Source organism: Aulonocara sp. 'chitande type north' Nkhata Bay, linkage group LG16 (assembly GCF_057382095.1).
Source record: "Aulonocara sp. 'chitande type north' Nkhata Bay isolate Kocher_YH1m ecotype deep benthic linkage group LG16, A_spYH_male_GT1.1, whole genome shotgun sequence".
NCBI lineage: Eukaryota > Metazoa > Chordata > Actinopteri > Cichliformes > Cichlidae > Aulonocara > Aulonocara sp. 'chitande type north' Nkhata Bay.
Window position 1 is genome coordinate 24,567,508 of NC_141359.1, and position 20,086 is coordinate 24,587,593.

At 42.0% G+C, this 20,086-nt stretch overlaps 1 protein-coding gene across 3 annotated transcripts in view; it reads left to right on the plus strand.

The window, feature by feature from the left end:
* LOC147311594 (electrogenic aspartate/glutamate antiporter SLC25A12, mitochondrial-like) overlaps positions 1–20,086 on the plus strand; it is a 21,311-nt gene continuing 1,225 nt past the window's right edge. The window contains exons 1-15 of one of the 3 annotated variants that reach the window (XM_086267718.1): positions 1–148; positions 654–707; positions 3,306–3,448; positions 3,881–3,996; positions 4,694–4,833; positions 7,773–7,919; positions 8,109–8,247; positions 9,121–9,214; positions 11,237–11,321; positions 12,547–12,628; positions 13,906–14,064; positions 15,043–15,095; positions 15,326–15,406; positions 18,546–18,686; positions 19,781–19,919. In XM_086267718.1, coding sequence (XP_086123844.1) covers positions 137–148; positions 654–707; positions 3,306–3,448; positions 3,881–3,996; positions 4,694–4,833; positions 7,773–7,919; positions 8,109–8,247; positions 9,121–9,214; positions 11,237–11,321; positions 12,547–12,628; positions 13,906–14,064; positions 15,043–15,095; positions 15,326–15,406; positions 18,546–18,686; positions 19,781–19,919 — 1,585 coding nt within the window. In that variant the 5' untranslated portion in view covers positions 1–136. The other 2 variants (XM_086267721.1, XM_086267719.1) reach the window with 2 other exon arrangements.

A 20,086-nucleotide genomic window follows, 5' to 3' on the forward strand; every position in this document is an offset into this window, starting at 1 on the left:
AGCGTCCATCTCAGCTGCGCCTTGTTCACAGCAAGGACAACAATCTGGCTAAAAATAGTGCGCTGTCTCGGACCTCCGCTGTCATCCCGATGCCCAGCGCCTGCGCTAGTCCACTGCGGCTGACGTCACATCCAGCATGGCGGTCAAGGTGACTCCGTCAATATTTCTTATCAGATAATAATTTTTAAAGGCAATAAAACGGCCGCGAGCTTTGCGCTGTCGGATGCCGAGGACGGCTCGTCTGCGCGGACGCTTGGGTTCAAATCCTCAGTCTGAAACGCAGCGGTGTCCTCCCCCCCTTTTATTTAAGCTCTACATCTTTACACAGGCGCATCTCTCCCGGCCTCGCAGAGACAGCTGTAATTTCTTTTTCTCTGCTGCTTTTTTCTGATTCTGGGAGATTTGATGGGATTTTGCTGTCTGAAAGGATCGCAGCACGGCTACTTCCATATGCAGTGCCAGGCTGTTGCTGTTAGTAGCCTGCGATCGATGCGTAAAAAGGGGGGAAAATCAAAGCTAAACTGTGACAGACTGAACTTCAGCTTTATTGATGGTAGAGTTGCCTGCTGGAGCTCCAAAAACTACAGGCATTAACGTGGTATGGTCAGTTTTTCAACTGCTTTTCATAACAAATTCCAACTTGTGTGTTACAGGTGCAAGCAACCAAAAGGGCAGACCCCCAAGACTTGAAGACTGTTTTTCTGAAGGTAAGGCTTGCTCCAGGATTAAAACTGTTTCTAATACTAACTCATATGAAATCAAACAAATACATTAAAAGCCTACTGGTGCAGTGAGTGAGTAGTTTGTGTGGCGTCCACAGGGACACGTAGCTCTGTAAAGGTCACATAAATACTCTGACTAATTATGGATCAGCTACTACAGAGATTCGTCCTTGGCTTTAACTTTCTGCATGTGCAGAGTGTGTGTGCTTTTTATTTTATTTTTTTATCTTTAAAACTTAAAGAATTCCTCTTCGTTCTTCCGAGACAACCAATTCCCAGCATTAGGGTGTTAGTTTGTTTACCCCCACCAGGTCTTGTTTGGAGTGTCAACTTCTTAAGTCACCTTATGGTCCCTGAACATCTCTTCACTCTGCTAGAACAGGGCTGTGTAATTTGTGTTGCATATTCAGGTGGAAGAGTTAATTAGTGGAAGCTCATTCTGACTGCCTGTATAATTTGATTAAGAACTACTTGAGGCCTACTGCGCGGGTGAATAGATACACAATCATGTGATGGAGAAATGTGGCAATAAATTGCTCGGAATTAATATTTTCACTTAAAAAGATTAATTCAGCAGACTGCGTTGAATTGTCCTGAAAACACTTGGCGTGGGGGTCTCCTCCCACACTCTCAGCTGGGTTCATGTCGTACTCTCTCTGTCTGAGCTTGGCTCGGGCCCATGAGTGTGGCCTTTCTGTTGCCAGTTCATGTGGTGCTTGTGTTCCCAGAGCTATCTCTGCTCCAACTTGAAAACCAACCCGGGCTCTAAAAATGACCTTATGTCTTAGAGCGTGACCCAGATCTCCCGTTCAGCACGGCACTGTATTGCATGCTTTGCGTCAGCAGAGTGGAGTAAAACACATTTGCAACACAAGGCTCTGTTATATGCATTTTATTAACTGCAAGTAGATTTGGAGGTTAGAATTGCATATCATGAAACAGCAAGGATTTACACCACTTAATTTTTTTTATTTTTAAAATGTTGGACAGTTTTTCAATCTTTGCCGCTATAGGTTCTTGCCAGTCATCATTCCTAGAGTTTCAATCTGCATGTCAGGTGGAAGCTCTGGAATTTCTATGGAGCGTCCGAGTTGTCGTTTCTCTGGAGAAAGTTGGTGAGAGGCACTGTTGCATGGAGAGGATACTGATGGAAAGATGAGGTTCACTTTGGTTTTGGAGTAATACAGGCTATGCATCACCTTGTACTAAATCAAACTACCATGTGGTGTTGGAACACCTATGAATAAGGGATATTGCTTCTTCCCAAAACTCTGTTAACAAACTGCTGCCCAAACTTAGACATTAAGTGTGTCTAATTTGAAGGTAATGAAAAAATAATGTAAATTTGGAAGGATGCAAACTGTCAGAGTTGCAGTATCTTTTGCTCTCCAGGCTGAACATGCCCCATTCAGCTGACTAGGTTTAAAAGGATGGTTATGCCATACTGGGGCATGTAAGGAGATACTAGAAGCCTTGTAGGCTACTTTTGTCTGAGTTGGTATTTGTGGGGACTTTAAACAACGTTTTGTTGAGCTAATTTGTCTCTGACTGCAAAACTGAAGAACAACAGATAGGAAAGGGGTATCTTTTTAACAGCTGAGGTCTCACGGAGTACCCACAGTGGGACATATCTTTATTACTTCCAACAAGCAAGGCCTCTCACATCGGCTCCCCAGTAGTATTACCTCGAGACCGGAATACCAAAGCAACCGTCCTCATTAGACTTGTGTTTAGCCCTGTAACACCATATACCCCCAAAACACAAGGCATCCATAGATGTTCACGCTCAAATAAATCTCTACATAGTATACTGTGGCACAGCACGTTTCACACCACTGTACAGGATAAAACAACATAGAACATCATAGAAAAATGTATCCTGCTAACTTAAGACTTTGGATAAGCGGGCCTGTTCAAGTCCCTCACTGGTGAGATGAGTGAAACAAACATTTTCCCATCCCTGAGGAGCCCCTGAGAAAGGCCTTGAACCTCTCACACGGAGGCCACTGGAGCTGCTCAGCGGCCAGCAGATTGTATTGCAGCTTCCAGGTTTGAATGTGTGCAAGTGTGTGAGTGGGAACAGGGTGTTCCTGAAAAAGAGAGGGGCTGTCAGCAGCGTTGCTCTGAATGAGTAAGGGGTAAATCATTGTAATACAGTGTTCCTCTCACACAATAACACTTCTTTTTTTCTTTTTCTTTTTTTTTCTTTGCAATTTCAGTGGCACGGCATGCATTGTTGTCTGTTATGTGTGTAGCAACATGTCTTTTGTACGAGAATGAGATTCATGGTTAGAATGAAGTCAAGAGATGACAAAGCTCAGAGATGCTTTTTCAATGCTGCCTGTCATTATGGCAAAGCTTTATATATATGCTTAAAATGCTCTATAGGGCCGATAAACTTAGATTCCTTTATGCTGTTAAAGGAAGCGGGATGCATCGTATTGTTACAGAGACAAGGGATATGTCCACATCTTCCTCTTTTTATGCACACAGTAAAATTTCAGCCTTACTGGTTCTCCGATTAAATGCACATATGGATCCACACTGAGTCTTGTTTATAGCTTGTCTGTTTCTTCTTCGCAGTATGCCAACGTGGTGCAGGATGGAGAGCATTACATGACCCCCAAGGACTTTGTGCAGCATTACCTGGGTCTGCATACACAGCCTCAACACAATCCCAAAACTGTGGAGCTGATAGCCGGAGTGGCTGACACCACCAAGGATGGGTGAGTAAGAACAAGTCGTGCGATGAAGGTTGCCATGAAGAGTTTGTTATGCTTAGATCTTTTATCTTTTGTTTTTGTTTTTTGCTATAAACAGATATTTATTTTAGTACATCAACAACCTGTCAAACGTTTTCTTTTCTTCACTGATAAATAAAGGATAGATAGATAGATAGATAGATAGATAGATAGATAGATAGATAGATAGATAGATAGATATGCGTGTATATATATCAATGTATAACCAGTGTTAGTAACATTATTTCATTGGCTAGTTTGTGTTGTTGCTAAGAATGAAAACTGAAGCTTGGCTATAAAACGTATACCTTTAATGCTTTTTGTGCCTTGTCCTCAACGTCAGTCCGTGTCCTGGACACTGATATTGAAGATCCATATATGTTTCATCATTCATTTTTTTCTTTCTTCTCCAAACAGACTGATCTCTTTCCAGGAGTTTCTGGCCTTTGAGGCAGTTCTATGTGCCCCCGATGCCCTGTTCATAGTTGCCTTTCAGCTGTTTGACAAGACTGGTACAGGGAACATCTCATTTGGTATGTGCATGGTAGTTAATGTCAGTGTTTCAGCACAGAGGATAATTTAAACTGGATAATGTTATTATACCTACGTCTGACTTAAGATGTAGACCTGATGTAGATAATTAAAAGGAATTTAAAGTGCTTCTTGTTGAAAGAAAACATTGATGACATAATGATGAAAAACACTAAGAAACTACTGGGGTGGGGATGATTAAACACTGTAGAAGTTCTTTTTTTGTGTGTAAGCATGTATAGTCAATAAATATGGGAGTATCGGAGCTTTTGGGGGCTTCTTCTTTAGAGTATTAAATATGCTAGCAGTGAGACCTTTTTAAGGTCTCGTCTCTGGGCAGTGCTGCAATGAGCTGTGTGAAACATCACATTATACCCAGCTCCATTCGACATGAATCTAGTCTGTCATAAACCGAGAGAGTCTTACAAAGAAGCTGCTGTCGTGCTCTTTCTGTGCAATAGGCCTCCATAAAGGTAGCTGGAATTGAGAGTAGAGCTTATACAGAAAATTTCCTGGAAGGACTCACGACCCTCAAAATGTAACAGCCTCTTCAGATTCGCCATCCAAACTGACTCTTTCATCTCCTTTAACTGGGTTCTCTGCAAAGGGAATGAGCACGCGAGATGGACATTACAGCTTCATCTTGCAGGTTTTTCCTTCTGTCTTTTGTTACTGCTCACTCGGGCCTCTCTCTTCCAGAGAATGTACGTGACATCTTCAGCCAGACTACAGTCCATCACCACATTCCCTTTAACTGGGACTGTGAGTTCATCAGGCTACACTTTGGCCATGAAAGGAACAAGAACCTCAGCTACACAGAGTTCACCCAATTTCTGCAGGTATGTATTTTTATCTTGGCGCTTTATGTCAAAACTGATGTGCAGCGTGTTAAAGGAATGAGCTAAATTTCACAGATGAGCATCGGTCCATTTTTAAAATTAAAGGAATGATTTTACATTTTGGAAATAAGTTCATTTGTTTAATCTGTGCTGTGTATGTTACGTCTACAGAAGCCAGATAACAGAAGCTGCATCTAGGCTTGTGAAATTTGTATCTCCTCTACTGCCATCTTGCTCGGAGGGGTGGGGCGGTGGGGTGGTTCATTTCATATCTCAGTTGGTAGACTGGTCCTTCTTTTTAGGCTGACTTAATACTACCTTCTGTCATTTAAATTGGCTCTAACTCTGTTGGTGTTCTTCTGCAGCTTTCATTACATGTCTGACGTTCACAGTTCTGTCTTTGTAATGACGAGATTTGTTAGATCAATTTTTAATTTTCACAAACTTTTTTTGGCAGAATATTACCGACAAGCAGATTGGTTAAATTCCTGCCAAAAGTTAAGCAGTATGGTGGAGCAGTGGGTGGTAGTTTCTCATCTCACACCAAGAAGGTTTGGGGTTTGAACCTGCTGCCTGGCTTTGCACGTTCTCCCTGTGACTGTGTGGGTTCTCTCTGGGTAATCTGGCTTTGACTTCCAGTCCAAAAACATGCACGTTAGGCGAATTGTTTATTGGCTGTAGATGTGAAAGTGCAAGCGCGCGATTTCTCCCAGGATCACATGAGATATCGTCTAGGATAGGCTTCAGCCCCCATGTGACTCAAAGTTGACTAAGCAATTGATGCTTAGTCAACTTTGGATGAATGGATGGAAACCAGTATTGCCAGTATTTTGTTATGGAAACAAATAATATTATTAATATTATAACAATAATATTATAAATATGGAATGGTGGACTGAAACAAAGTTGAAAACTAATGATGACCTGTGACCTCTGTAGACATATATACAATATATATTATGGAAAACTGCATTCCCTGTCAAACATGGCGGCCGCGTTGATGCATCTTCCAGTGAAACAGAAGTGACCCCTGCACTATCTACATGTGTACATCTGTGTTCAGAGGAGCCACTTTTCTTTTGCTTAGTCTAAAAAGTAGTATCTATCAAAAGGTTTTTAAAAAACACACAACAACGTCACTATTCCAAAAAGTGTAAAATATACATCTCACGCTCTTTTCATGACTTTTTTTTTTAATTTAAGAACATGTCCCCTCTAAATAAGTGCAAAAGTCTTTAAAGATAATACTTAATGAACATAATCCAACTTTCTCATCTAAATCTGATTAACCTCCTAGGACCTGTCGTCCACATATGTGGACATCACATTTTGGGTTATTTAGACCGAAATACTCAATTTTGCTCTACATGGGCCTGATATCCACTTACGAGGACATTATACTGCTGCTGTTCTATCAAAACTTTAAACGAATATCCTCATATGTGGCTCTTATTTTTCTTAAAAACAAAAATAAGGTTAAAAAAAAAAATCTGGTAATTGGGCCCCAATGTGACCAAATATCAAAGAGAAATTAAAAATGCATGCCGTGGAAGAGTTCGGGTCTTAGGAGGTTAATTTAGTATCTTCTGTATTTAAAGTAAACAGTTTGTACAGAAAAGCAGCCAAAAGTGCTTCAATAGCATCAGAAAACATGAAGTCGTTTCTCCTGTGGGGATTTCATCCCACTTGGGGTCAAATTGGACTATATGCCATGCATATAGTTGGCATAACTAAAAGGGAGGGGAGTGTAATCAGTAGTTCTGGGGGTTTGAGGGAGCCTGTTGTGCCATTAAGACAGTTAAAGTTGGCCATCAGTTTAGCCCACTTGTTGAGCAGGCGCCCATTCAGTTGCAGCTGACATGCAGTGGCCCAGGTTTCAATCCAGTCTGCAGCCCTTTGCTATGTGTCCTCCCTTGCTTTCTCTCTCCTTCCTAACTTCGCTTCACTGTTAAACTGTCAAACAATGCCCAAAAATTGCTATTTTTCTTGATTGATTATTGCCCGGTGTGTGTGTGTGTGTGTGTGTGTGTGTGTGTTGTCAAAAAGAAAAAGCGGGAGCGGGGCTAGTGCAGCGACCTGGTTCAGAGTCGAGGGCTGTGGTCTGAGGCAGAAGCTGGGTGGTCCAAGAGTTATGCAGGCTGCACTCTGTCTCCACTTCAGTGTGGGATCTCTCAGAGCGCTTTGTGGTTTATCATACTTGACTGGAGCTTCCCACCACTACACCAAACACTCCTCTGTGTGCGGAATTTCATCTATATGTATCATTTTTATTGTCTTGTTTTCTGTCATGTCCGAGCACATTACATGTCTTCTAAGCGTTACTTGAAATTGATGCAAGTAGATCCGATTGTTATTGAAAGTTAGGGCTCTTTCACAGGAATGTGAAACTTCAGTGAGTTCACAGAGTGTTTGTAAGTCTAAAAAAAGTACATGTCTGTGTAATGAGTATCATGACCAGTTTTGAGCATTCTAATCAGCAAACATTGTGAGAATAAATCCACTGATTAGGTTATCAGAGCAAGAATATGAGGATGAAGAAGCACCTCGGTGTTGGAGTTCCTCCACAGTCCTCTGGTTATACGCGATGAGCTTTGACAGCAGACACTGACCCGGGGTCAGCCTCCCCTGCATCCCCTTCTGATTGCACGGTTGTCATATTGAATCATCTTGTTGCGGACACACCTGCCAGCCGCCTCGGCAGCCGCTCAGCTCGAATGCGGGATCAGACTACCCGGGACGTGGTTTTCATTAGTCTCTGGAGAAACGACTGCTATTAACAAAAAAGAAAATCTGTCTAACACGGTCACATCTCATGACTTTCACATCTGTTTAACACTGATATTATTGTACTTTCTTCTTCTAAGGTTCTGGGAACGCACTCTGCTTTTTTTTTTTTTCCTTTTTAGCATCTTAACCTTGTGTGTCTGTGTGTGCTACAGGAGCTGCAGCTTGAGCACGCCCGCCAGGCATTTGCACAAAAAGACAAGAGCAAAAGCGGCACCATCACTGCCTTGGACTTCAGTGACATCATGGCCACCATCAGGCACCACATGCTGACTCCGTTTGTCGAGGAGAATCTGGTTTCAGTTGAGTTATTACATTTTCCTTTTTTAAACAGTGACACAAGAATTCACAGTTAGCATCTGTGTTAGTGATTTATGTCTTACTGAGCTGCTGTCATTTAGCTGGTTAAGGAAGATTTGAAGGAACATAATAAGATCCATCCGTAGTCCCTCCTATCCAGTAGGTCTGACAGGCTTTTGGTCTTGCTGTAGGCTGCGGGAGGGAGCACCTCCCACATGGTGAGCTTCTCCTACTTCAATGCCTTCAATGCTCTCCTCAACAACATGGAGCTGATCCGCAAGATTTACAGCACGGTGGCGGGCACGCACAAAGACACTCTCGTCACCAAAGGTACTGCCGAGCGTCTCCCGAAATAATCACGTCTGCATCGTAAATGTGATGTGAGATGTTCGATCATATTTTAACTTTCTTGACAGAGTGGTGTGAGTGAACACTCAGGAAACATTTACTGTAGCACTAAATTACTAAGGTAAATGAACATTTTCAATCTGGTAATCAGATCATCCCCTCCCCTCCCCACACATGTATACCTGAGTAACTGATAGTCGTTCTGTCAGTCACATTTGTTCCCAGTTGTGTTTCCCATTCAGATGCAAACTTTAGACTTCTGCTTCCTCTTCATTGGTATTTCGCCTTGTAGAAAAGACTTTGAGCAAACAGTATTTGCAAATAATTATTGTTATTTGTTGCCGAGCATGTCAAATATCATTAAGTTTAAAGCGAGCACTCGCATGTCTCCTGTCCTTCACCGAAAAGTATATCATTGTACACCTCGAGCATACTTGTAACTAAAGGTGTGGAGGAAGTGAATAACAAACTCTTTCCCCTCTCTCAACAACTACCATTAGGTTTCCTTTTAGAACGACCACCTGATGGCAATGGAGTTTCTCAGCAGGCAGCAGTAAAGAAGTGAATATAAATCCCATATAGCAGAGCTGTGCAGGGTGCTGCTGAGAGTGGTTCAGTTAGTGGTAGTCGAGGAAGAAGTAAAGCACACACAGGACTGGTTTTAATGGTTTTAAAAAATTTTCTGCAACAAAGAGCCACATAAAGAAAAAAATACAAGGACCATTATTTGCAAATACTATATAACACAAACCTCCAGTAGAAAATAACTAATGTTTTTATCCTCTCGGCCTCATGTCTGATGTTTGAAATCCAGTTTGTGTGACTGCATCGTCTCCTGTCTTTGTTAAATTGTAGAGGAGTTTGTTCATGCTGCAAATAAGTTTGGTCAAATCACTCCGATGGAAATTGACATCCTGTATCAGCTCGTTGGTCTCCACTCTCACTCTGGGTAAGATCTCCAGTTATTCTGTTGTCACCTGTGGAGTTGGTTTATTGGTCAGTGAACATATTTCAGGCTACAACACGTTTACACTAAAGAGTAACAAGACTTTACTGGACAACAGTTTATAATAAGGTGCTTGTATTTACCATTAGCTTATTTCCATGCTTATGTGAAATCTGTATTTCAAACATTTTGCAATTAGCAGGCCATTAAGAGATTACCTCTCAATAACTCAACTGCTTTATAAGTTCACTTAATATAGATTTATTAAAAAAAAATATGAACCCTAGTTTAGTTGTATTACGTTACACCAGTGATGCTCAAATAATAGCGCTAGTAGTACTTTCACAGTAACTAAAGGCTCAACTCATTTAAAAAAAAAACAACTACAAAAAAGCAAGAAAATACAGTTAATTAAAGAACTGATTGACCTGGACAGGTTTGTATGGAAGCTTCCATAGGTTTGTGCAGAAAAGTTATTTTTAAATAAAAACAGGATTGCGTAAATGATAAAAATCGGTAAATAAACAAGTACGTAGGGAAAAAAGTTGTACACCCCACTAAAAGTGTTGTCCGCTCACTGCATAATAGATAATCAAAGGAAAGACCTATCGAAAATTTAGATTTAAAAACTAGGAAATTCTTGACTAAAGGTGTAATTAGGTTGAATTTATTGAGCAAACATGAGCATATTAAGAAAAAACTAGTTAGCTAAACATAATGGAAGGAGTGGTTGAAATTAAAAGCTTATATTTATAGATAAGCAGTTGAGACAGTTTACTAACCATAACTGATAAATGGTGAAGTGAATCTAATGGGAAAGAGTAAATGGTAACCTGGTCCAGTTCCATACTGAACACATTACAGTGCAATGACCCGGTTCTCGGGTCTGTGGGGGGACGTTATTATAACAGCAACCACTGCATTTGACTGTATTTAATAAGTGTTATTAAAGAAGAATGACCGTCCCGACTCCTGAGTAAAACATACATTATAAAGAAAAACACTAGGAGGATATTGATGGAAAACCTTTAGTTAATGACCTACAAATTGAAGAATGTTTTCATGTATATGAAGCATTAATAAGTGTTTTATAATTATTCATGAAGATTTACTGAAAAAGTAGTACACATGCTAATAAACAGATGTCTAATAGTGAATATTTGTACTGTAATATACAATGTTTCTTTTATTTGTACCTGTTCATGTTGGACAAGCTGAAAAAGTGCTCTTGTACATAGTGCGGCATTTAAATTTGTAACTAAATTATGAATATGTTCTCATTAAAAGGGTACAAAAAGAAACTTGGACAAACTTCCTTAATATTTTTTTTTTTTCTGTAGTGTTTATGTGTATAAATGGGGAAATAATTATTCCAGCTCCTGGATTAACTTGGGTGGTTTTTGACTGTGTCATTTTTTTAAATGTAGTTTGGATTTCTAGCAGACTAATGCTTTCCTAAATTGCCAAAGTCCGACCTGCATATATGTGAGGAATACATGAAATGGAACGAACCAAACTCGAGGTGGAGTCCAAAGAAGTGCAGAAATGTTCTTTTCCACTGTCATTAATGCAGTCGCCCAGGTAGCTTCTCCTGCTATTCCCTCAAATTTACATTTACACAAGCTCGTGTTTTTATTCTAAGCCGACACGAATGGAATGAATATGTTATAAACATCTGTTTATTGGTCGTAAAGATAAAGTTATTGCTCATTCTGTTTAACAATGGTTGCTCCAGTGGCTGATTAACAAGACACACATAAAACATGAATGCAGTCTTTATGATGCATCAGACCAGCGGGGGATACTTGGATCTCCAGCATTTAGTAACAAAACACTTTCATTTACTCATTGGGCCCCTTCCAGCTTTGTTTGTCTGTTGTGTGTATAAGCTCGAGTAGCAGGAACTTTAAGTTATATGGCAGTAAAAGGTCTGTGGAAAATCTTACATCACTGGCTGCCGCTCAGAGTAGATGCACGGCTTTCTGCTTTTTCCTGGACTAAATCCCTTTCTCTCTCCCCCTCAAGGCGGCTGAACCACGCAGATATTGAGAGAGTTGCCCCGCTGGAGGAAGGAGACATGCCATACCACCTAGCAGAGAGCCACAGACAGGTAGCCTGAGTGACTCCTCTAATACACCTCACATCCTCCTGCCTTTCATCAAAGCCTTTCCCACTTCTTCGCCCTGCTTCCTTCTCAGAAAGAAGCGAGAAAAAGGAAGACTGTTCAGTCGCTGAATTAGCAGAGTGCCCATGTTTTTCTTCCCTTGTGAAGTGCATTTCTTTAACTCCCAGATAAAAGTACTCCAATTATAGTCAAAGAGGAGGAATGGATTGTTGCGTTGCGCCTCTCCATGAAAGGCACTGCCTATTTTATTCAGTATGGTTGTACATACACATCAGCTGCAATCACACATCTGAGACGCTAATAAGAGGCTTTTATCAGTGTGGGGCTTGAGAAGTTTTAGGAGCCTTTAGCAAAGTCTGCTAATGGCAGGAGGGGAGTGGGAGTCAAGGTGGATGTGGCAGAACAAAATAGTTCCTGCCTCCACCGGATAACACGGCTCTATATCAGGCTGTGGTCAGAGCTTTCAGGCCACTCCTGGGACTCGTGCTCAGAGGTCTGGAATTTGATTCCTTTGGGGGGGATGCTGCAATTCTCAGCCTTGCCCTTCTGTGGAAGTAGGCTAATTGTTTAAACCCTTTGATCAAGACCTCGATCTTGTTAGCATGCAACTCTGGGTGGAAGCATCTGGGAAGAGGGAAAAAAAAAAAGATCTTCTCCACTCCCTGCTCATCTGGTGGCAGGAGAAGTTGCTAAATACATCGACTTGCACACACATTTGACGATGTCTCGCTCGGACTGTGTAATATTCATGTAGATTCTTATCTGGACATGGAAAAGGGTTGTGAGGCTAATCAGTTCCCAGTGTAAACAAAGGCATTTGCTTTCAACATCAAACACCAATCCTGAGATCAAGTGGATAAGGGAGAAATTATGCTTTGTTATAAAAATAAAAGAATACCTTTTTAGCTTTTAGCCTCCCACATGTCGCATGCGTGGAAAACTCAGCCGCAGGTTCACACAGTCATTTACTGTATCCAGAGCTAGTCTGTCTGTGACATTTAATACAGGCTGATGATGAATCAGACATTATGTGACATGTCTGCATTCCATCGCCTTCCTCCGCCGTTGAGTACTCTATAGCATTTTTCTTTCCACAATGTATCTGGTTCGCTATAGTTTAATAGCCAGCCGATTCATGTTTAGTGTCTGATCCCCCCTCCTGTCTTTCTCCAGATTCATTTGACCGCTGGTGTCTTTTTCTCCTATACAGCACGCTCACGAAACGTCTCGGCCCATCTGGCTCCAGGCTGCGGAGTCTGCCTACAGGTTTTCTCTGGGCTCAATCGCTGGAGGTGAGTGACATGTCTGCGGCGGAGCCCCCGGCCCGCCCGAGCGGTAACCTTAGCCGGCTGGCTGCCGCGCCGAGGCCCCGGGGCCGACCATTGTCCTGCAGGGAGAAGGGCTGTGATGTGAGGCTCCGGCATTGTGCTGCCGTGCCACCGTGGCTCCAGGCTGTCGTTGGAGTCGAAGCTTTGGAATGACACAAATCTTCCGGAACCGCACTCCCTGGAATCTCCCTCTCTAATTACGCTGGGGGGAACTGATACAAGGAACTTCTGACATAACTGCCCCTCAGATAGGAACATGGCCTTTGTATGTGTGTGTGTGCACTTGTTCTCCTTAAATACGCAAAGAGTTTTCAGTCATCATTCAGCAGAAGCCAATTCAGGCCAGGTCAGAGAGAGATATACTGTAAGTCATGAGGCATACAGAGAAACCACCAGGAATGAGCTGTTTCTCACGCACTGTGCTGCTTTCTCTGTTTGCACGTTTGGGAATCATCATTACAGCAGGCCTTGATGCCAAACAAGACATGGCGAGTGTAACTGATAACAACAGTTTAGTGCAGTGTTGCTCAAACTTTTTCTGGCAAGCTTCCCTTCAGGAGTTGAGAAAGTTCACACCCGCCAAACCGCGATTTTTAACAGTTATTTACAATAACAATAAAGGCTCGAAGGTGCATTCTTTTGAAATAACAGAGAACATAAAAGCTTCAACACTCTTCTCTCCTTACTTTTCCACAAATCCTTCTCATTAAACTTGATTTCATCTTGTATTTTTCACCCAGTCGTCCACTTTGCAGGACTTCCTACTCTAAGCTTTATGATGATTTCTTTGAAGTGGTAAACCATCCCCAAATGTAGCTGCAGAATTATTGCTGTACATCTCAGTTGTGTAGGACTCTAGATAAATAAAGTGATGGCTTGTATGCATTAGAGGGCTTCCCAAGGGCTGTCCAATATCAACAGGTTATTAATTGAGTTAAAAAAAAATTAAAAAGTAATAGTAATTCATTGTTAGAAGCACAAAGATCAAACATTTACTAGCTTGTCTAGACTGAAAAAAGGGGGGGTTTCTTTGTCATTTTGGGTTTTCTTGTCTGCCAGTTGCACAAATCAGAAAACAAACTGCAGCTCTTTTTGTCACATTTGCCACAAGTAAAATGTGAATTTGGTTTCTGAATTGTTTAGATGCTCAAAAAAAATCTTTCCAAAATAGCAGAAACCCCCCCAAAACTAGTTCATTGTGTGTTTTTTTTAAATTAATTTATTTTTTTTAATGTTTGTAGCTGCCGGCGCTACGGCTGTGTACCCTATTGACCTGGTGAAGACGCGCATGCAGAACCAGCGCTCCACCGGCTCCTTTGTAGGAGAGCTGATGTACAAGAACAGCTTCGACTGCGCAAAGAAAGTGCTCCGTTACGAGGGCTTCTTCGGCTTTTACAGAGGTAATCATTTACAGATTTATTTTTTTCAGTAAATGAAAAGACCTGAAATCTCTGTGCAAGCCAACATGTGGGTGTCGTGCAAAACAAACCATCTGATGGGAAAGCATCAACATTCGCCAGCGCGCTAATATCGGGAGCATGGTTCGCTAATTGATACCAGAAACCTTTGCCCTCCCTGTTCAGCAGTGAATAAAGCAACACCCAGGGGTCACGTTTTCATTATCTCCTGGGAGAGTTGCCCGAGGAGAATGACCAGCAGTATTCATGTAGCAACAGCAGCAGCGGTGTCTGATCTGCCTCTGCCTGAGTGGTGATAATGGTGCTGAAGGCTTGTGATATACAACACTTCTTTCATATGAGGGAAGTCAAGACTGCCATCTACTGCTGCCTCTACCGCTGCAGCGCTTTGTTGCTCTGATCTGCGTCCCCCTGCCCTCCTTCCTCATCTCTTGCACATGATAAGAGGGTGATTGACTCAGAGACAGACACGCTCGGCTGTTTTCTGGCTGCACACCAGCAGCAGTCACTCAGCAGCTCCTTCAGAAGTTTATCTGGCCTGATGAAGGACAGACGGTGAAACAGTATGGCAGTTATCGCCACTGTAGCACCCAGCCTCCCCCCTCGATCTTGTACGTGACCACACAGCTCTCTCTGTTCCCCGCTAACAGCAGGATCAAGTCTCCGCGATGCTGATCCCATATGGAGCAGCCGTGTCATATTTTTGGGGACTTTTGTTCAATTTCAGTGGGACCTTTGTATGCTGGTGCATCAGCTGTATCAGGCACCATCTGTAAATATTTATGGGTTTGTTTTACACGCACAAGAACCCCGCAGCTTATATTGTTCTCGCTGTCAGTGGATATATTCATTCAGCAAAGATACAAAAAAAAAAAGTGCATTCATTTCCAGCCAGACTGTCTCTCTTTCTCTCTCTCTCTGTCAGGTATTCTAATGGTATCTATGAATAATATTTTGCAGGTCTCCTCCCGCAGCTCATTGGCGTTGCCCCGGAGAAAGCTATCAAACTCACGGCAAGTCATTCCACTGCATAGCTTAGAGTGCTCAAAAAGTTGTTCTGAACGATTCATTGTGAATGGAAAAAAACATGCAAAGAAGAAGAGACACACTTTGCAATCAAGATGTGACTGCAACCACAAGTTAACATTAATGCCCTGCCATCAAGACTGCGATTGTGTCTCATCTGACTTCTTCTTCTTCTTCTTTGTGTCTCCTTTCCTTTATTTTTTCTTCTTTTCTTCAGGTGAACGATTTTGTCAGAGACAAGTTCACCAACCAGGATGATACCATCCCTCTTCCTGCAGAGATTCTGGCTGGTGGATGTGTAAGCATTACTGAGGCGATCATCATTCAAATTCACTCTGTAGATGAACTCAAAACCGAGTGAAGGGACACCTTAAAGATAAGCGATGTATGCATGAGTAAAAAAAAAATAGTGCAGTGATTATGTGCGTTTTGTAGTCTTGGGTTCATAAGTAAGTACAGAAATGAAATGTGTAAGTATTTCAGATCCAAAGCTAAACTGATACTGCTCTTTTAGTGTTTTAATTTTTGTTTTAACATATGTGAAGGGTGAGAAATGTATTTAAGATGCATGAAACGATCATTATATGCCGTGCGGATGAGGTATTCAACTTTACTTAAAGGTGTTATATGTAAGTACGTTGGTTTTTTTTTAAACATCCCTCCATCATGTCTGCCCTCAGTGTCATTTAGCTGCATCTCCAGTGAGTCTCTAAAATATCTCCAGTGGATGGATCCAGCTCCACCAGCTGCAGCTGGGAAGCCCAAGATGGGGGAGCTGGTTCTGCTCTGCATAGTAACACGGGAACCAGATCTCTTATTTGTTGCAAGTTGAGGTCGGCATGTCAGAGAGACTGAATGTGGAGGCAGCTGAATGAAATCTAGGACTACCACAATATTAATCTTACCTGTCGGTAGTAAGGATGAGCATTTCAGGCGCATAATGCTTTCAGTATTCTTCATGTACTGCCTTGCTGTGCCAGGCTTTTGCCATTCTAGTTCAGTTTTTAGCTTAATGACCATTTAAATATTTGTAAATCATGACCATCCATAGCTGTCAGGTAGGAAAACACAAATATCTTTCAAAATAAAATACTTGTGTAAAGCCAATTAAAATAAGAGCATCAAAACATTCTACAAGTCCACATCCTGCATCACCATCCAGAGAGGTCAGTTAAAAGTACAAATATATAAAAAGTATATATCTTTATTGTTACTAACAAGGCCTGCAGCACTTGTTCACTTCAATCATGTATTTAAACAGACACGTATGTTAAGTTTCACTTACTGCTATTCTTTTTATCTTCACTACATGAGTGTATATAGTCCATCCATTCATCAGAAACACAAAAGAAATGATAATATACACATACGTTTAAGACGAGGTAATCAATCAGACACTATTACTATCACTGTTTGATGAACACTTATTAACAAACATGGATGACAGCACTTTCCAGTGGCCCCAAAGTGCCACTGCACTACAAATTGAGCAAAATGTATTTACAAACAATGCACACTTATCATAGATCAGCTACTGTGCATAATCTAAACAAATTATTAGGATATAATTATTCCCAAAAGCTATAAACATGTTGATAATCCTGGTACCCTAGGCAGGTTGTACAGTGAGTTTCATCCAGACTGATCAATGTGTCTAAGAGGAACAGACATACATATGCCACAATCATAAAAGTAAGATATTATTGCATGATGAGTAAGTAGTTTTTTGCAGGTCAGAACATTATAAATACATAGTACAGAAAGAAGTGTTTCCCTCTTTAATGTGGTGATGTGGAGTAATGAAAAGAGTAGACTATAGTCACCCTGTCTTTGCACCTAAGCAGAGTGCTTGATGCACTTTTACAGTCCCACAGAAGAAAAATGACACTCCTGTTTTGTTGTAATGTTTTGTGCGTATGTTTCTGGTTGTAACCACACCATTTAAAGGAGAAGGTGCCCCGGCTTGTTTAAAGTTTTTGAAAGACAAGTCTTTCACCTGCGTTTGGATCTTTGTGAGGTGTCCGTTTTGGATTTGTAAACACAGGGAGGCATCGTGGTTTTATTTCATTTCATTTACAGATTTTTGCTTTAAATTGAATCTGACTTCATTTGCCAGTGTGTTTACTGTTGCCATGGTGACTCTTATTAAGTGAGAGAGGTTGCTATAATTCAGCGTCTAATGTCAGCACATCGGAAGTTTCCCAAAACAGAAACTATGATTGTGAATCGTCTGAAATGGCGACTGCGGTCAGGTGTGATTCCTTTTTCTGTGTAGCAATTTGTCATTGCATCATCGGATTAAAGATGCCTCTGTGCCGGCTGTGCTGAAATAAAGCAGGAGCGCTGTGGAGCAGAGGCCGCAGGTTGGACTCAGAGGAGCTGAGGTCTGCGGGGTCGTGACCCCTGTCAGGGTGCAATTGAAGGAAGAGGCCCTGGAGGGCCCTGGATGAAGCGGGGTCTAGCTCATTGTGATTGAGTTTGACAACGCGGTACGAACCTGAGGCGTAGTCACCGTGCAGGTCTTTGCACAGGATGAGGATGGTGTCCACTACAATGCTTGCTGCGAAGAAGTTATTCCATCTGTGGACCCTGATAGAAATGTATTTTATGACTTTCCCCATATTCTCGTGTTGCTTCATGAGAGTTTGAAGTCTGCTTAATCTGATAATTTGTTAAATAATTGCTTCCACCAGACAGAACTGAAGGAGATAAAAGGGAGCAGACGAGTGAATCAATCTTCAGAGAAGCGGATATTCCCCGTCCACTCTGAAGATGACTAAATATGCCTGAGCTTTTTTTAGACCTTTGCTCGGATGTTTACAGATAAGACCCCTGCCCTGAATGTCACCAGCAGGCATCCTGAGGCCTGATTAGATGTGGGGCGGGTGATAAATGTGCCTGAGTCAGAGGGTGCCGTGCCTTTAGGGCATTGCTTTCCTGGACTCTGAGCTGTCTGGGTGATTCAGCGCTCTCCCCTGGGAATAGGGGTGAATTGGGGAAGTGTGCGGGCCGAGGCCAGGCTGGGCCACTCACCCTGCCACAGGAGGTGCCTCGGGGGAGGCGAGGGGGCAGAGGGCTGGTGCCAGGGTCAGAGCCTCCCAACCATGAGCCGAGACTTCTCCTGCTCTATTGTGACCCCGGTTGTTCTTCTATCAATGCTTGCTTTTTCCTCCTCCTGTCAAGGCCACGCTCTGACAATATCACATCAGATTTAGGAGGAGAAAAAAAAAAGTATTCTTTGTGCAAGAGGTTTACCGAGATGATTTTAGAATCCCTGTGGGGAAGAAATGCTTACACATCATTACCATTTCACCCAGAATTCACCCCTCACTTGTGCAGCCTCACACACCACTGAAAATCCACTTAGAGACCCTGATCCTAGCATTCTTAAGCCACAAGTCAGCTGTTTGTTTAATTTTATTTTTTTCCCGTTGCAGGCTGGAGGCTCCCAGGTGATTTTCACCAATCCTCTGGAGATTGTTAAGATCCGTCTGCAGGTGGCTGGAGAGATCACTACTGGCCCAAGGGTCAGTGCCCTGACTGTTGTGAGGGACCTGGGCTTCTTTGGCCTCTACAAGGTAGGTCAGCGCCATGACGTCTGCAGCATCAACCTCCTTTAACTGTCATACAAGGGCAGTGAAAGGTACTCCGATGATCCCGAGACACAAGCAGCCAACAACATGAGTTTATTTTTGTTTGCCATGGTGTTGTCACTTGTAAGTTTCTCATCTAACATTTTTTCCACAGATTTTTCTTGATTTGATGAATTGTTTGATACATTAAATTCACAACCAACATCCCTCTAAATAAAAAGGTGGAGACTGACATCTTTAATATTTTCTGCTTGTAATTTTAAACATTTGTTTGATTTTTTTAACTATAATTTACATTGGGTCTGTCAGTTAATATAACTTGAGCAATGAAAGTGGCAATACAGTAATTTAACACCTAAAGGTTCTCGATGCAAAATCATATCTATCCTAATATTTGTCTTAATTTCTAACCCTCTGTATCAAGAGTAAAAGGCACAATATTTCCCTCTTAAATTTAGGGATTTTGGTGTGAATTATAACCTGCTCTTATTTAATTTCCTGTAACAATACATAGATGAAACACTACTGTTTTTGAACAAACATCTTGTATGTGTACATAGACATAATGGAGATGGAGAAACAGAAATTTGAAGATCAAACATTGCTCTGCTGACTGTTTGCAATTTTCCAAAACAGTGTTAAACATGCAAACGGAACCGCAGCCAACAACCGACAGCAAATTACTGAGGGATTACGCTTTGCTACTGCTCCTTTCCAAATCCTTGCGGCTTTACTTACAGCTTGAGTCATGTGTTCATACTCCATATTTTAATGAGCGGCAGACAGTGTGTGGCTTGTTTGAAAAAAGAAACGGGAAGGAGGGGGGAGAAAAAGCGGACTTCCTCTTGGTAAAAGAAGCCAGCACACTGAGGTCTGTGGTGTGATGGATTTTTCTCTGGAGGTCCAGTGCCTGGGGCTCTTTGGCTCCATCATCAACACTAAAGCCCCCCGTAGGTTAAAATAAATCAGATCCCAGACCATTTAATCCCAAAGACAAAGCTGCTCCACTGCTGTCTTTGCTCATTCATCAGCCCTGTTACGTTGCTTTGATTTTTAAGATCTTCCTTTTTTTCTGTTAGGGAGCCAAAGCTTGCTTCCTGCGTGACATTCCCTTCTCCGCCATCTACTTCCCCGTTTATGCCCACACCAAGGGGAAGCTGGCAGATGACGATGGAAGGCTGGGGGCTCTGCAGCTGCTCACTGCTGGAGCTATCGCAGGTAACGAACATCTGGAAAGCTCAGAGAATCTGGACATTGAAACAGCGGCATGTTGAGTCGTTTTGTAAAGGGATCTGTCATGTTGTCTGCACAAAAAAATGCATTTAGGTTTCCTCCCGGTTTGTGCATAGCATAGCATAGCGAGAGTGCTTTATGATGTGGTTGTT